General features: G+C 37.6%; 1 protein-coding gene across 1 annotated transcript in view; it reads right to left on the bottom strand.

Annotated features, from left to right (window-relative positions):
* The window catches only part of LOC5567321 (neuropeptide SIFamide receptor), a 218,606-nt gene extending 199,451 nt beyond the window's left edge, over positions 1-19,155 (bottom strand). Inside the window, exon 1 of the mRNA XM_021850726.1 lies at positions 18,726-19,155. Within this exon, the coding sequence (XP_021706418.1) occupies positions 18,726-19,155 (430 nt within the window). The remainder of the gene's footprint in view (positions 1-18,725) is intronic.
* Positions 19,156-19,383: the final 228 nt, after the last annotated feature.

The raw sequence follows: 19,383 nt of genomic DNA, 5'->3' as shown, positions 1-19,383 counted from the left end.
GCGATGGAGCATCGCATGACTTCATTGGCCCTGAGCTGGCTATTCCAATTTCGAAGTGCTGGGTGAAGCTTCAGATAAACTCTTGGGCGGCAACTCAGCACAAGCAATATTGGAATAGTTTGGAGTCGTGTCGTCAAACAAAATTGTATATTACTGAGCCATCTCCAAAGGTGGCGAAGTATTTAACAAATCTGTCAAAGCAGAGTTGCAGTCTCTTGGTCAGAGCGCTGACAGGCCACTGCCGACTCAACTATCACATGGCAAATGTTCAGCGTGCTGACCCATTTGTGTGTGATAGTTGTGACTCCGATTATGGAACTTCGTATCACCTGATATGTAACTGTCCAGTTTTTGCGCAAATGCGATTCCAATTACTTGGTAAACACTTATTAAGTGAAACTGAATACAGAAGCCTGAATCTTCAGGACATCCTGTTATTCTTAACCCGCTGTGGTAATGAGCTATAGGCTCTCTTTACGCTCATGCGTTTTGCAGTGCCCTTTTTAGGGCGCTGTTTGAACCCATTGTGGTATGGAGCTACATGCTCTCATTTCGCTTATGCGTTCTTCCCTCTTCAAGGGACCCCACTCCTATTTCCTCCCATCTTTCCCTTCCCTTTCCTCTCCCATCGGGTAGATGATGAAATAGGCTCAAATATGGCGATGGCACAAATCTCCCAACTGGTGGGGAACGTGCCTTTGGAGCCGGCCTTCTGATACCTTCTGATACCTGTGGCGTGAAATTGTTGACTTAGTGTTATCTGTTTAGATGCAAACTAAATAAATGAAAAATGACAAATTAAAAAAGACATAGGAAGAAACAAACTTGAACGGAAAAAAAACTTAATGAACAAATTGAATTGTGTTAATTCATTTTCTAAAGTTTGACAACATAGAGAAAATTCGATCAAACTTAAATTAATGAATGAAAAATTAGTTACACGAATATTGAAAGAAGAGTTCTCAAACGAATTAAACGAAATAGTTTGGAAAGAAAATTGAATCAACCACATTTAATAAAGCTTCCCCCATAAAGTTGCTAAATTGAAAACCGAATTTCCTCCGATAGTAAACGAGCCGCCCATCCACGTGGCAAACCAACCAGACGAAACTAATTAAACCCTATAAATCTCTCGACAAAGCCCAAAGTGATGCTCAACTGACCTCTCCGGTGCTTAGCTTTTAATTTCTAACCTCGAACTTCGAACGTATACAATGCAATACCGGAGCGTAGTTATGTTCTGTCCAACCATCCGTCCATCCATCCATTCCACCAGGACTTTTGTCCAGCCCATCGGATCGTGTAACAACAACAACGGCATAAATCCCAACTGTGGCGATAAATAACGACAACTGGTGTAAAGTGCAGCAGCACAGCTGCCACTGAAGTTGCCTCTGTTTGTGGGTTTTGAACTTTTCCAAAATTGCAAAAGTTATTTTGCAGCGTGTCACAATATTGAAACGCTTAACCGGGCCGGCGAAACAGAGGAGATGCAGCTCTTGAAACGGGTGGATCCGGAATACGTGTGCAGTTTTGTGGACTGCGGCCACTATGGGACAGTTTTGTTTGACATTTGTTCCAATGTTTCAATATTGGATATTCTATGTTACTCCATAGTGCTATACCAGGGAGGGAGGTTCAAAAACTATTTCAAAATTTTATTTTGAATCCTCTGCAGAGCTTTCTTCCTGGTATTACAACAGATAGTCTATATATGTACAGCATGTAACATGGCTGGCCTGAAAATTAGTTCGAAGTTCAAAAGCTTGTTCTTAAGACAAAGTTTAGATTTAATGTTAATAAGTGGATAGAGACATTTTACATATTTGTTACATATGGCTTTTGAGGGGCACATTGAGGGCATATGTGGTTTTTGAAAGTTGAATTTTTATCTTGAATGAGCCCTAGATATTTAACTTCATCTGATAAATTTATTGGAACCCCTCTCATCGCGACAACATATCTACTTGATGGTTTCAAGTAAAGATCTTTTGGTTTATGTGGGAATATTATATCTCGAAAACGTATTCAAATAGTCTCAAGTCAGAATAGTGAACAAACTTACTTTATCGATTCTACGTGTTCCGCAGACGAAATTCCACAAAATCCGCTCTCACCCAACTAGATTTTTCACTTTTAGAACGTTTAATCCCGGAATTACAAAACGACGAAAGTAAGATTTTCAACTTTCGCAACCCAACCACTACTTTCGCCGCTCCGTTGTATGGAGAGACAAAGTGACTTAACCACGAATTAAAACAAAACACTACTTGAGCCGATTTTACACTGGTAGAAAAACGACGAAAGTAACTGAATGAAACGGCTTATCATTTTGTTATAATTATTTTTGTGGGAAATAATAGAAACTACCTAGTTTTTGAACGCGAGCTGATTGTATGCAAAATTTAAGCGACGTACACGGCGAAAAAATGTTAAAAAGGTGATTAATTTTAAAACAGTTTTAGAAGACTTGTTGTGATTCTTCTGAATTAATTTTCTCAAAACCGTATGGAAGTTACTTACGTCGATTTGAAAAAGTAATCGAGATATGTTGAGTTTTGGAAGCAATGATAGAAATTTTGCATTTTTGCAAGTATGAAGAAAAAATATCCAATAATTTCTGCAATCGGCTAGAGACGACACGTAGGCTTCGTTATTTAGCGGAGAGGCCTGTGTCATCCGCAAACAAGATTTTTTGACATCCCTCAAGTAACTCAGGTAAGTTATATGTGAAAATATTGTATAATGTTGGCCCTAACAAGGAACACCAGCTCTTACGGGAAGTCTTTCAGACTTGCCGTTCTGATGATTGACCTGAAAGTTACGATTTGACAGATAGCTTTGGATTATTCTAACAATGTATGTTGGAAAATTCAAGTTTTCTCATTTTACAGTCAAGCCTTCAAGCCAAGCACTGTCGAATGATTTTTCTATATCTAGAAGAGCAAGACCAGTAGAATAGTCTTCAGATTTGTTGGAGCGAATCAAATTTGTTACACGTAAAAGTTGATGAGTGATCAAACGTCCATATCGGAATCCGAACTGTTCATTGTCGAAAATTTGATGTGGGCAATCATTCTGTTCAGAATGACCTCTAAAAACCTCGTTGTAGAACTGTATTTTCACAGCAACGTCGAAACTATCCGATTCGGACAAGTGTGCAACTCGTGCTGAAAAATCATTATTCTTTATTACGAATTTATCTCAAAAACTACTATTTTAGACTTTTATACCGAAATTCAGCTTTCTGACCCACAGTACTGCGGATGCAAATGGTAAATCTCCCCGTACAAAAGGTTAGAACAGAACGGTGTAGTGGAGGGCATACCTACTTATCGATGTGGGCCCCGGCAATGAGTGGGAATGAGATTTCACTGTATCCTGTCACGATGCCCAACCACTTCCAGGTCCAGGGGAAACTATTTCCATTGAAACAAACAACCAGCTAACCGAAACAGATGGTAGGAATAAAAAAAAACACAAAGTGTTTCTAAGTTTAATTGGATTTTTATCATGGCTGGTTTCGCGCCTGTCAGTTGTACTATTGGCAATCCACTGAGGGTTTCTATGTTTCTGTAAAATATGCGGTTGAACTGTCAGTGTCTATAATTTACCGGTACTTGAAACGTTTCAGATGAAATGATAAGTTAACAACAATCGAAATTCGGAACAAATTGGAACACATTTCTATTTTTAACATTGAACTACTGATAGAGCAAATGTACCATGTTACCGCTGACGTTAACAATGCAGTCAACAGACCTGTTGTGTTATCCCTGGTAGGTTACTATTTTTTTGAATAAATACCACAAACATTTGCGAGACTTCGCATACAGTAGCTGTTAGGTGAAATAAACCCAATATTTACGCATTAGTGGGTTTATTTCATCTCAATGTTTGTCAATCAACTAACGCTACTCCTGATGCCGCACATCTCTACGAGCGAATTTGTTGAGGGCAACTCAACATCCGAGGCGAAAAAGGAAAGTGGAAGAGGCGAAGTGAAGAGGGTTTGCGGATGAGGGGCAATTCCGAAGGAGCCGAAGTGAAGAGTTAGTTGATCTTAGACTGCGAAATAGGACACACCTAAGAAAAACCGAGAAGTCCAGTGAAAGTTGTCGGTGACAATTGGGGGAAGCTAGAACGCCAACGAACACGAACCGGAGGATTCAACTACAATTCGACCGGCTAGCCCTCGCAAGTAGATCAGAAGTGGCTATTAGCGTAGGCGATAGAGGTCCCCGGTTAATGGTGCCACCACGTGCCTCTATAGCAGTGCCCCGAACATCTTAACCAAAAATTCCGCCGACCAACCGGGGATATCCAGCCAACCAAGACTGTCGGCTAAAGCCGTTTTGAGCGGGTCATCGCCAGTATACTAGAAGTAGCCGTCAGCGTAGGCGATTTCCGGCAGAGACCTCCGGATAATCGGGCCACCTCGGGCGCACACTGCCAGGTTCCAAACGAGGATTAAGCAAGGCTTCGGCACGGGTCAAGCGAACCGTTCCCATCCGGCCGAAACCCCGAAACGTACGCCTGCCACGTGACTCACCCTGTTAGCAGTCCAGCAAAGCCGTCCAGGTGGCCATCGTCCGAAAATCGTTGGACCGAATGGTGAATGATCACCCATAGTCCCCTCCACGGAAGTTGCCCGATTATAAGTTCCCGAAGCTAATAGTCACAGAGCCGCCCTACTGCCCAAGGTATGTGGTGTAAGCACCCTCTTCCCTCTGTTCTGCCTCCTATGGGCCCCACCTACATCAATCGGCCGCAACGTTACTAACCCCTTTAACCCTAACCCGCTAAGATGAAAATAAAATTTAAGTAAAATGTAGGGTAAATTATGGCTTCGGCACTCTGAGGGTATTTTCGGCAGCACTAACTTATCGTCCTTGTTAAAATTTATCTACGGTACAAGAGTTACCTTCAATGTACTCAATATATTCCTTGAACTATAATCTTCCATGTAAACCTCATCTTTCACAAAAAATATTATATAATATGGGTTTTAGAATGAAATAAATGCTTACGAAATTATCGTCAGCTGCCGAATAAAACAACACAAGAACAGCTTAAGAAAAACTCACCACTTTGAAATGTCCAATTCCTGCTCCAATACCAATTTGTCACAAAAGCTACGCACCGATCATTTATGCACTATAAAACTTTTGATTTGTCTATAAAGCACTCGAAAATACTGAAATTCTAAGCTTCAAATCACAAATTAAAATTAATGCACTTTGCTTTCCTCGACAGTCACTTTTTTTACGGGAATGCCAGAAAAGCATATCCAATGTGTGTATTTTGTGTATTTTTTATTCACAATTTAAATTCATTGAAAAAAATCGAACACGACTCATTCAATTCATTGGAATTAGGCAACAAAGCATGCATTGGTATTAATTGAGCCTTTCAATACTTTCCTTATCTGAAGATCGTAGCGCATAAACTTCAATATACTGAGAAACATATAAAATATCCCTTTTTCAATAGGTTAACTATCTTGGCAACATTACTATTGTTCTACAGGCGATCAGAGGATGATGTTTTTGTGTCAAGTCATAACTGCATTGATTTGTAAAGGGCCTATTCTGATTTTCTCACACACTGAGAATAATATGAACGTAAAAAAATAAATGTAAAAATAGCCTGTAGAATTTTCAATTTCGCGTAAATACCTTTTATCGATTTTTTGCGCATAGACACTAGGATGCGGCTTATTTTCCAAAAGTTCTCAAAACCAAAAATTCGTGTGCTCTTATGAATTCAAATCGATTCTACCCCATTACCCCGAATTCCATCACCCCGAATGCTATTTCCCCGAATTTACAAGTATGTTGACATGATGACATTGATGACATTTCTCAATGATATTGGAATTCGGGGTAATGTCATTCGGGGTTATGGGTCGTTCGGGGTTTTGGATTTCGGGGTAATGGCATTCGGGTTAATGGGATTCGGGGTAATGGCATTCGGGGTAATGGGGTAGAATCATTCAAATCATATTAGAAGAGAAACCTCTAAGTTTGAGCCAAAAATATTAAGATTAAGGGGTGGCGTGAGCGTCTTTAAGGTGAATTTCCAGTTATAAAAATGGCCTTCAGTGAAGTCACCATAACTTAGGTTATTTCTAATTAATTTTGAAACTTTTAGCATCATTATTTTCAAAACTAAATTTATGAAAACTTTGTAGAGCATCAAATTTGTCTTAAATCGAAACAAGTCTTTGTTAATAGTAGTTTTCTCGAAATTGTTCTTCATTTTAATGAAAAATTCATATTTGTTTGACCATAACTTCATAAATACTCAACCTATTTCAAACATTTGTACAGTCGAACCTTGTTATAACGACATGGCAAGGGACCGTCGTAATAGAGAAATGTCGTTAAAGAGAATAGTGATAACATTAAAATCTTTTTCAAGGGACCGAAAAAATGTCGCTATAGAGAGCTTTTGTCGCTATAAGAGTGCTCGTTATAACGAGCTTCGACTGAACATATTTTAGAAGCAAAAAAAGTTGATTCCATACTGTTCATACAACACATTTTTCTAAAAACAAAAATGGTTTTAGCTAAGTTTTGTAACAAAAACTACCCAAAAACATGATTTTTTAAAGAAAAAATCGAATTTCTTTGGATTATTTAAGTTTTTTCGCCAAAAATTACATATTTCCTTTAAAACTTGTGTTTATGAAGCATTTTGTTTTAATTAAGAGTTGAATAGTGCATATTTTTTAACATGAGCATAAATATTATTGTTTCAAAATTATTTAAAAATTGTTGACAAGTCCTTTTCAAAGGTTTAACAAATAAGGAAAACCAGTTTCAGCTTTAAAAGTATTGTTTAACTGACAAAAATTAAAAACAAATCATGGTTTTGTGCAGTTTTTGTTGAATAACTTGATCAAATCATTTTTTTAGTGAAGTGTTGCGTATGAAAAGTATGAAAACAATTAAGTAAGCTTCTAAACCATGCAAAAAGATTTGGAATCGGTTGAGTATTCATGAAGTTATGGTCAAACAAAGATATTGTTTTAGTAAAATGAGGAAACATTTCGAGTAAACTAGTTTTATTGAAACTAGTTTTGATTTTTCAGAAATTTGATATTCTACAAAGTTTTCATGAATCTAGTTTTTAAGTAATGGTGCTGAAAGTTTCAAAATTGGTTAGAAATTACCGAAGTTATGGTGACTTCACTGAAGGCCATTTTTTACAACTTGAAAATTTACCTGCAAAACGCTTGCGCCTCCTCTAAATCTTAATATTTTTGGCTCAAACTTTGAGGTTTCTCTTCTAATATGATTCGAATTCATAAGAGTACAAGAAATTTTGGTTTTGAGAGCTTTTGGAAAATAAGCCGCATAATCCGATAATCGTGTTCCGTGGATTTTTCTTGCAGAGCACAATATAATGAATCAATTAACCATGACGTCATGCTGCAACTTCTAGGCTGGATTCGCACTTGCAGCAAGTTTATAACCATGACATGGCAATTTTTACAACCGAAATGCTGCCATAGTGAGATTGAATACAAAAAATATTTGGAAAAATAAATGAAAACGAAATTAGACAACTTCCATTTATGACATAACGTTAAATGTACAATTTTCGACCAATCCGCAACGGTCTTTGCATGAAAAAAAAAATAAATTTTGTGTTTGAGCCGCAACGTTTGAGCCTACTCCCTCTCCCTCTAGAGCGTTACGTTATTTGTGGACGGCGCCTTAGTCTGCATAAAATTAGTGGCGTTGTGTATACAATTTGACTCTCTGCTACTCTATTTATAGCTGCAATTCTGCTATCCGTGTAGTCTGTATTTTTCTGCATTGGCTCTTTCAACGAGTAAAACATAATGAGTGACGTTTAATTTCAGGATTTGTCAACAAATACGAAATGTTACCAATACATAAACTAGTTTTTGCGCAGTTTTGGATTGCCGAAGTGAACATTTTTATTGCCGACAATAGTAATTGCATTGCCGATAAAAGAACAAGTGCCTCGTGACTTACCACTATTAGTGAAAGACTTTCACTAATCGGGCTGTGTTTCGAGCTGTCAAATAACATAGAACAAAAGAAAAACAGAGCTACCAACATTGATAAAATGCGACTTATGTCAGAAAATGACGTTTGCCTTTGTTTTAGGTGGGCTATAGCAGTAGAAGCATTAACCTAAGAATGCTAATGTCGCTACTGTTCTTGTTACCAACATCTAGTTTGCCACGCGCTGACAGCTTGTGTGCCGGTCCTCAAAGTGTCAAATAAATTTCAAAATCATCCACTACAACATGGCATCGAACAATCAATGAAAAGATAAAGTTAAAGATGATAATAAACTAATTCAGTTTTGTGAGAACAGCGCCATCAGCGTTCTCCTACTTATATTTCTATGGCTAAAGCCCAACTAACGGGAACCCAATTAAAACGTAGCCCACTTAAAGATAGTGCAACAAACGAAACTCGACTGTATGTGATAAGTTTGTATTTTGTAATTGTCACCTGTAAACAGTGTAATATATGAACTTAAGTGTAATTAAATTTGGAAATATATGTGCTTTTAATGTGTCGTATGTTGGACATAATAAGACGATGTAAAGTTTCGTGCCTTGGACAATACCCCCTCCCCCACCTCTCTTGGATGGAATAAGGGAAACATACCTATATGGATTCTCACAACTCCAAAGGACCCCTTCTCCAGCAGTGCTCCCCAATAAAACCCCAATCGATGTTGATAAGGGCCCGGTAGCCTAACAAGTGGTTTTCTGTAGTTTTTCCGCTCTTGAGTTTTCCAGGAATCAATGAGTCATACAAGGGATTCCATTAGTAATTCAACCAGAAATTCCTCCAAAGAAAATCCTTCAGGAATACTTTCAGAAATTTATCCTGGCTTTCTTCAGAGATTCCTTCAATGACGTTTTACATATTATTCAGGATTTTCTCCAATGATTCCTTCAACGATCAATGCAAAAAAATCGTCAAATAATTTCTTCAGTAATTCTTCAGGGCATCTGCAAGAATTCCACCAAAAAAATCCACCAATTTTTTTTCAGAGTTCCTTTAACGAAACTTCTGAAATTCATTAACAGATTCTTTTTGTGCGATTTCATCAGTAATTAGTCTATGAATTCTTCAAAGAATCCCTCTCAAGAAATTACTACAGGGAATCCATCAACAAATCTACCAAGAACTCCTCCATGATTCCTCCAAAAATTGATCCAAACATTATTCCAGGAGTTGCTTCACGGATTCCTACACAATTGTTTCTAGCTATTCTTTCAAAAATTCCAACAGAAATATATGCAGAGATTCACTCCAGAAATTAAAACAGTGATTCTACCCAGAATTTCTTTAAGGATTCATCAAGGAATTCATCCAGGGATTTTACAAGAAATATTGGAAAATAATTTACAAAACCTTTCTCAACGAGATTCTACCACGAGTTTCATTAGAGATTCCACTTGTAGTTTGTTGAGATGTTCCCCTGGGTTATCATCCTCCGAGGATTCTCATAGAGAATCTTCAATAAATTCTTTCATAAATTCCTCCAGTGTTTCCTACGAAGATTCTTCCTGGTATCCCTGAAGGGACCATACGAGACATTCTTTCTGGGATTTTTTTTTCAGGAATTATTTAAAGCGTCTACTAGATCCTTCTCCGAGGTTTCTCATAGAAATTTATCCATCAATACCTTCCAGTATTTCTAACAAAATCTTTCTCAGAATTCAGGGTTAATTCAGGAAATGATACAATCACTGGAGGAACTCCTGATAACCCTCGAGAATCGTTAGAGATATTCCGGGAGGAATTCCGAGACGAATCCCTAAAGGAATTCCGAGATTCATTCCTTGAGGAATTTCGAAAGGCATCCCTTGATTAATTTCTAGAGAAATCCCTTGAGGAACTCCGGAAGGAATCCCTTGAAGAATTCCAGGAGGACTCCATTGAGGAATTTCTGGAGAAATCTCTTGAAGTGTTCCCTAGGAAACCCATGGAAGAAAATTCTAGTAGAATCCCTTAATAAATTCCGGGAGTAATCCGTAGTAAATAGCCTGATAGAAATCAGATTAACCCTACACGAATTCCTGAAGGAACCTTTAGAAGAACTTCTGATGGAATCCCAGATGGTGTTCATGACGGAATCGCTGCAAGATTCCAAAATAAAATCTTAGCAGTATTCCTAATGGAATCCATGCAAGAACATCTAATGGGGTTCCTGCAGAATCTCCTAATGAAATACATTGAAGAGCTCCTGATGAAATTTCTAGAGAAACTTCTAATGGAATTCTTGGAAGAATTTTGGATGGAATCCCTACGGAAACTCTTGGTGGAATTCCTATAGTAATTCCAGGTAAAATCTCTGAAAGAATGGAATTTCTAGCCCTAGAAGAAATCCTAATGGAATCCATAGAGGAACTTCTGAAAGAACCTCTGTAGGAAATCCAGGTGGAGTCTCTGAAGAAACTCTTGAAGTATTCCCTAGAAGAACTTCTGATGGTAATCCCTGGAGGAACATGCAATGAAATCTCTGCAGGAACTTCCGAACGGAGGAACTCATAATGGAATCACAGAAGGAATTCCTAATTGAATTCCTATAGGAATTTCTGATGGAATCCCATGAGGAACTCCTGGTGAAATCTCTAATAGAACTCTTGTGGAAAGATATAGGGGAACTCCTGATGAAATCTCTAGAGATTTTTTTGATAATATCCCTGGAGAAATTTCAAATAAAATTTCTGATACATTTCCTAGCGGAATTCCTTATGATTTCCCCAGAAGATATCCTGATGGAATTTCCTGCGGAACACCTGTCCGGGTGGAATTTCCGAATGAACACTTGATTCAATCTCTGGAGGAAATCCTGCTGAAATCCCCAGAAATACTATGATGGAATCCCTAGAGGAGTTCCAGGTTGAATGCCTGAAAGAACTCCTTATGTAATCTCTAGAGGAACTCCAAATGAAATTCCTATAGGAACTTCTATTGAAATTTCTGGATGAATTCCTGATAAAATTCTATAATTAATTTCTGATGGAATCTCTTGAGGAACTCCTTATGCAATCCTTATGCATTTCCTTGAGGAACTCTTGATATAATCTCTGAAGAAATTCCAGGTGTAATCCCTGAAGGATCCCTTGATGGAATTACTGGAGAAACTTCTGATGGAATTGCTAGAGGAAATCTTGATTGAATTCCTAGAGAAGTTCTAGGTGGAATCCTTGAAGGAACTTCTAACGGAATCATTGGAGGAGCTCCTGATGGAATACATGTGTGAACTGCTGACGTAATCTCTGGAGGAATGCCTAAAGATATTCTTGAAGGAACTCCTAATGGAATCATTGGAGGAGCTCCTCATATAATCCCTAGAAGATCTCCTAGTGAAATTTTTGAAGAAACTCCTGATAGAATCCCTGGAGGAACTTCTGGTGTCATCTCTAGAGAAACTCCCTGAATGAAATGCTGATGCAGAAGAGTTCCAGATGGAATCCCTGTTCCTTCAGGGACGGAATCCGACGGAATCCCTAGAGGAAATCGTTATAAAAACCCTGAAGGAACTGCTGATGGCATCCTTCGTGGAATTCATGATAGAACCTTTAGAAGTACTCCTGATTGGATTTGTTTTATGTTATTGAGCATGAGATAGATTATCGTACAATTCGTAATTGCTTCAAGGAAGGAATGTTAGTATGACATCGATTGTTACTGTACCTCTGCATATGCATGGTTGTCACGGGAATGAGTTTGGACTATAGTGTAAAGAATTCAGAAGCTACAAAATCTTCATGTACCTTCAATTGAAAAAGTCATCTATTAACATAGATGAAGTTTAAATATAAAATGTTTTGACGCCACAACAAATTTTTAAATAGAAAAACAGACAGGAATTTACATGTTACGGTTGTTAGGTAAAGAAGGAAATGTTTTTGATATCCATTATTATTAGAGACCAAATTTATATCTGTACTCCATAATTATCACCAAAAGAAGCTTATTTAAGTAGGGAGAATTTACAAGTTACATCATATAGTTTTAATAGATTGCCCTATAGCAGTATCCATAGAGAACATTGACACACTTTTTTTATAATTATAAAAACAAAAGAATAGATATGTTTGTTTCAATTTGTTATTAAAAACTTGAATGAGAATTTGTCGATCCTTATAGTAACAAACTAATCAATGTTTTTTTTAATGAATGTATAAACGTAACATTAAAACCGTTGTCACAAAAATATCTGTGTTTACAAATTTAACTCATTTGAAATAGAAGCATTAAACGAGCTCACCAATTGGTAATCCATCGTTGATAGAGCAGTTGCCCATCACTATTTATTTCGTCACCAGCACTGCAAAACTCGAAAGCCGAAAAAATACATTGTTTATTATGATGTTACTTAATATTTACTGAGGATAAATTTTTCGAGGCAATGCAAAACTTTTATGAAAATTCAACTCTGAAAATGTTAAGAACATCTGATGTAACTGTTGGTAGGGATGATACTAGCAGCCGTACGTTGTGTGGTTCGCCTAGAATATCACTCCTTAATCATTTCAAAATTTAATACCAATGTACGAACGCTTCCTTCCATTTTCGGATAATATAACATCGAAAATAATCCACCAAGCTTCTCCACCGCCGTCTCTTCAATCAACTCGAACACACGAGCAAGATTTCAATTTCAAATAATCTGCATCCTCATCCCGAAAGTTGTCATCTCCCTCACTGATAAGTGTACGCACCGCATCGCATGTGATATATGTAACAATAGAGCGAAAAAGATATTGGTTACCATTGAATATCCTCCCATCAAAGTACACACAATTGCTGATATGTACCTATAGCGGAGGGAAGGAGGATCCGTTGCCATCCCCGAAACTGCACTCAAAAGTTCGCAGCAAATCCGAAAAGAGCGGAAACGAACATTGCATTACTGGATGCAAGAAGGTTTTCAAATGCGCTGCCATTCAACTGCTCAACATACGAGGAGGTACCCGATCAGAAATGCAGAACTCAATAATTGTAATGTATATCAACGCTTGTTATGTTTGGATGTTTTACAACGACTGTGTAAGAACTAAGAACTACTTGTAGCACAGATCTTCAGAACTTTAAAAGTAACGAGTGACCTTTCAGAGCCCTTTGAACTTGAATAAAACTCATACAGGCTCATAGAAATAAGTTCTATCAAGTTCAACGATCAAACAATATTAAAGATTACCCAAAATCTCTTTGAGTACTTGTTTTCACATCTTCAAGCGTAACCATTGATCTGTTGGAATGATGAATTATGAACAAGTTTGATACTCATACGGACGTATTTGTTTTTACTCTACCAAGATTTTCGGTTATACTAGAACTACTTGGAGTGCACGTTAGCAAATCTACATGCGTAACGAGCGACCTTTCAGAACTCTGCGAACCAGAAAACAACACATACTGGCTCATTTAGTAATGTTCTGACAAGTCCAAAAACTATTGAAGGTTATCTTAGAACTATGGACGATATGGATAGTCTTTCAAGGCTACAGCTACATCAGTTAGCTCTCCAAGATTTGAGCATAAAGTTAATTTTCAGGGAGTTTGGTAGGAATGTATTCCACCAAGTTCAAATTTGAGAAATCATTGAGTACGCTCTTCTTTCAAAAGGTTAATTTTCAATAAAGCTCATGAATAACTTAGGAGCGTATGAGAAGGTTGGACATGTTTTCATGAGCCAACGTGAGTGTAAACCTTGTTGATTTATCATCAAGAGCTTGCTAATAACGTTTGTTGATCTGAAGTCCCATCTGCCCCATCTATGCAATGCAGTTCGGAGAACAAAATACGTCATGTGTATTTTTTTCCGGTCGAATCAATAATATTTAAAGGTTGTTTTGGAGATAACTATAAATATAATTTATTCGGCTATACATACTTAAATATAACTAAACCGAATAGTTGTTGACAACTACATTTAAGATTGAATTCACAAACACAAACTATGTTATAGTTGACTTAAAAATGTACTTATTGAGAATACTCGCTGAACTTTATAAAAAAAAAACTATGTAACAATGGGACATTCTCTCCTCACTTCTTCTTTTTCGATCATAACAGTGCTAAAGCTCTTGGGAAGTTGGCGTGTAATACAAAAAAACGCAAACGGAAAGGATAATGTGGCGCAGTTTTTGATTAAAACAAAAATAAACAAAGAGAGTCTCCCAATGTTAGATAGGTCATTTTGAAAAGTTACGAGAGAATATTTTGCCATGTTTACAAAATGTTTTTTTTTCTGCTTTATCGACATATCGGAGAAGGTTGATTGCTGCTTTATTCACCCAAAAGATAATTGCAAGAATCATAACGAAGTGCGTGTCGACAAACTTCGATTGGATACGTAGTCTTTAGCGTGTGACTCGATCATCCTATCACCCACTTCTCACAAGTTAGAAGTAGGTAAATTTGTGAGCATGACTTTAATCGAAAGATAACAAAATGATGGCAGTCACATTGATGGTAGATATTCTCTTGACATGCTTAAAATTTACCATTGATTGGTTGTGTGAGTGCATTGTTTTCATGGAAGATGACCTTCTTACACTGAAACAAGCATTGAAGTAATGAGAACCATGAACAAGATTTCAAATATCAATCACGATTGAGATATCATGAAAGCTTTTTATTTGCGTTTTGTTCCCTCTCCATCGAACCTTATTGATAGCCGTGCGGTAAGCGTTCGCACTTGAAAATCGCCAGATCCTCGGTTCGATTCTGGTTTGCTGCAAGTTTTTCACCATGATATATTAATTTTTACTGTCATAATGGTGCCATGGTAAAATTGAGTACACATAATATTTGAAATAAATGCGCATTTAGTCTGCACCGATCAAGTGGCGTTGTGTATTCCATTTAACCCTCTGATATAGTATTTTCAACCGGAACCCTGTTCTCAGTGCACGATGCACGTGGCTAATGTCATTTCTGACAAGATTCCGAAAGTGTTAGTAAGAAAAAGGATCAAAAACTACGTCGAGATATCTTCTGGTATTCCTTCAGAGTTTCCTCTAGAAAATCTTCCAGAGACTTTTCCAAGGATTCTCCCAGGCGAATCTTTACAAGGATTTTTGCAGAGATATCTTCAAGGCTTTCTCAAGGAATTCCACTATGTCAATCTCTTCAAGGACATCTCACAATATTTCTATAGTGATTTCTACAGAATATCCTGGGGGGATTCCTCCATGGTTGCACACAAAGATGTATCGATATTCGTCCAGGAATTATTTCGGAGATTTCTTCCGGGATTCCTCTATGGATTGCTCTAACCAGTATATCAGGAATTCCTTCAGGTGTTCTACATCTAAAGAATTTCCTCCAGGAATTCTCCAGGAGCTACCCCCAGAAAAATCGCTACATGACTTTCTCCAAGAATAACTCCAGATTCCTCATGAATTTCTCCAGGAGTTCGTTTCGAGCCTCCAAAACAATCCTCCAAGGATTCTTCCAAGAGCTCCTCTTGAAATTTCTCCAAAAGTTCCTTTTGTAATGCCTTCAGAGGTTCTCGCATCAATTTTATGAGACCTAATCCTTAGAATTTCTCCAGGAAAAGCTATACGAAAATTCATCCAGAAAAATTTCTACATGAATTACTTTTGAAAAATCTCTTCTGTGGTTCCACCAGATATTTCTCCATGGATTCCTCCAAGGATTTCTCTAGTAATTCCACATTTGGCTCTACAGTGATTCTTCCTCCGATACCACCAAGGGTTCTCCAGGGATTCCTCCAGATGGCTACAGGTGTCCTTCAGTAATTAACTTAGATAATCCTTCAGAAATTCCTACAGGATTTTTTCCAGAGACTTCTCCAGGGATTTCTCTAGGAAAATCCCTACAGAGATTCCTGAAAAGATTCCACTTTTTTCTGCAGGAGTTTCTCTAAGGATTGCTCAAGAAAAATCTGGTTTTCTATAGAAATTCTGGTAGAGAATCGAATGTGTAATTAAATGAATTAAATGAAGCCGATAAGCTTATTCGATGTTCCAAGGATTTCTTCAGGAATTCATCCAGAGATTTCCTTGGGAATCCCACCATGGGCTTCTACAAGACTTATCCAGGAATTTTTACATTTTTACTGGGCATTCCTCTAGGTATTTCTCTAGATTTCTGTTTCGACGTTCCTCCAAGGATTGCTTCAGGAATCCCTCCAAAAACTTAAAACATGAATCCACCAAACTGTCTGGAGCTGCACCCGGTGGAGCAGTACTGGGCAATAATGAAGCGGGAACTTCGGAAGAGCAAGTAGACAGTCAAATACGAGAAGGACATGTTAAGAAACTGGAAATAAAAAACTGAGAAACTGGTACCGGATGACACTGTAAAGACTTTGATGGAAGGCATCAAGTGAAAATGCCTTCAATTTTACACTCAAGGCTCCATCGATTAACTTTTCTTTTGATTTTTGAAGTAAATGTATGTATATATTTACATCCTAAAATTTTGGTTTGCTTCTAAACATTAAAAGAAAATTGGCATGGCATTTTCGGTGTCGCAATAATTTCGTATTCGCCCTTTAGGGATTACCTAAAAAACTTCTTCAGACTGTTTTGAATGTTTGCGACTACTTTTCGATACACTCCTTATCCCTGAAAAAATCCTGGAATAATCCTTGGAGGAATTCCTAGAGGAACGCCTGGCAAAATTCCTGAACGAATTGCTGAAGGTATCTCTGGCGCCCTATCAGCACAGGTCAAAAACATCTGATAGCGGAATCTCTGACAAAACCGCTAGGGGAATCCCTAGAGAAATCGCTGCAGCAGTTACGGTAGAGATTATCTTCCAGGAATGACTGGTAAAATCCCTAGAGAAATCTCTGGAAGAGTTTCTGAAGATTTTTCGAAAGAAATTCTTGAAGGAATATCTGGAGGTTTTCTTGGAGAATTTACTGGAGTCCTATTTGAAGTGGTCCCGCTGAAACAAAAAATCGACACTTTTGGTACCTTTCACAGAATTGTTTCAAAATAGCATATTTTTTAAATTTAAATTATTTGCAGCGAATTTGGAATTGAATATCGTTGGCAAAGTTTTGGTGGTTTTTGAATCTAATCGGGAGTGGATGATGGCTTAAAAAAAGGCGATATTTATAACAATTATGATGATCTAATGGTCTGATTAGCATTGTAAGCAAAACACAAATTTAATTATCTTGGCACAAAAAGGGCAAGTGAAACCATAGTATTTATATCGAATACTGTGGAATATTTGCCACACTTTAAAGGATACATGATCATTTTAGAGCGTTTTCTAGATATCTTGCACTACATTTGTCTTTTTTTAAAGAGCTTTGCACTCCCTGGCAAACTCAAATGGTAAACATGTCAAATACGATTTAAAACATCTTCAAAACAAAACATGAGGTATATTTTTTTCGAATGAGACCTTTTGAGAAAGATTTGGTAATGATTTAGTACAGAAACTGTAATTGCCATAGAACAACGTTCACGAATTTTGAAAAATCCAAATAGGGTCAATTTCAGCTAACATCTCTACAGGTCACATGATGTCAAAATCAAATCATGCAACGAACGATCTGAAACTTTGAGGAACTGTTATTCAATATTAAAGTAATCAAGAAAAAATATCCAAGAAGGAATTTTCAAACTTATATTTTGCTGTTGGTCAACATGCAGTCACTGTGCGTCGTACTAACATGCAAATGAACTTCTGAATATGAACGAACGAAACACAACGAGTGCTGAATGAATGGAGTTTTGCCAAAGACAAATTAAAGACCTCCATGTCCCTAGCAGTTGCCCAAAATTTTATGGCTCATAAGGTAATCTAGAATGCCGTGAAAAGTGTACTGCAATTTGTCTTGGGTACCTTTTGCACTACCGGGGGACCAAATGCAGTACTAGAAGTGGTACCCAATCTGAGCTCGAGTAGGACGGACCTGGTTTTGCTATTTCAAAAAATACCATTTTAACTGGATAAACTCTAAAAGCAAAGAGAACCCTCTATGCGTAGTATCAATTCAGTATTTTCAATCACGTATCAACTTTTCAATGAAAATTAGATTGATTCGCAACGGAATTGCAAAAAGTTTATTTTCGCACGAAATTATTCGTTTTCAAAAGCTAGGAAAAGTCAGAATAGATTTCTATCTATTTTTCTCTACAAAGTTACAGCTTCTTTACGGTGCCTATTGGATCAAAAATGACCCTAATGCACAAGGACGGTGAAGCTTAGATTACGTTAATAGAATCTACGTAACTAAAAGTTTTAATATATACCAAAATTATCTCAAATGTAATTGAAATTATGAGAAGTAAACGATAAATAAATTCAAACCAAAATTTTACCTTTACTTTGTCACACACTAAAACCAAATAAGACATAAATATAACTTACTGTCTTATTTTGTTTTGTTTTGGCAAAAACTATATCCTTAAATCTTAACAATATATTTGATTGTTATAAATTTGATATTATTTTCTGATCGGGTAGGTGGATTCCTGTTTGAGTACACTCTATTCTATTCCATGGAATCTGACGGAGATAGGAAGAAATGATTCGTCAGTTCTCATCAGCCAGAATCATCACATAATCAAAAAGCACAATGCAGGTTCACCGTCTTGTCAAATATCGGGATGATTCGGGCTGTTCGACATAATGTATGTAGGTGTACATAGATAATAACATGATGAAGTTTGCACAGTACGTTAGTGGTTTCAAGGGGTATATTTAGGTACTTACGCACGAAGATGTTGCTCATGAGGGTCGCCGGCAGGCAGAACACTATGACCAGCACGTCCGCCAGGGCCAGGTTCACGATGAAGAAGTTGGTCACGGTTCGCATCCGGGGGGCACGGAACACCACCGCGATGACGAAACTGTTCCCAATCAAACCCACGATAAACACCACAAAATAGGCCACACAGTACACTGCCGTCATGGTGGACGAGTGCCGGTAGAACAGTTCGTACTCCTCGTAGGGACCGGTGTCGTTCGCTGCCGTCTCCTGGGCCTGTAACGAGTGGAGAGAGTAAACCGGAAAGACAGTTATAAATTTGGACAGGGACCGTCGTTCCGAGCGGGGATGGATGGGCCCAAAAATGAAAACGGATGCGATGGTGAAAATGCACACCGGCGAACGGTGTCTCCCGGTGACCAGGGGCGTGTGCATTTCCGGGATGGTGGTTGATTAAAGCGTTTTGCGATATTAAAATATAAAACATAAAAATGTGAACCATAAGAATTTATTATAAGTATCATTCCAAACATTACATTCATTTCTTATATCTAGGTGTTCTGTGTTAGACAACACTATTTTCCTTATTTGGTATAACAGATCTAAGCTTTTATTAAAATTTCGTTAACAATATATTACATTTCATTTGCTGTAGCAGTTCAG

The sequence above is a fragment of the Aedes aegypti genome, chromosome 3 (assembly GCF_002204515.2).
Source record: "Aedes aegypti strain LVP_AGWG chromosome 3, AaegL5.0 Primary Assembly, whole genome shotgun sequence".
Lineage (NCBI taxonomy): Eukaryota > Metazoa > Arthropoda > Insecta > Diptera > Culicidae > Aedes > Aedes aegypti.
This window is presented reverse-complemented; position numbering and strand designations above follow the sequence as displayed.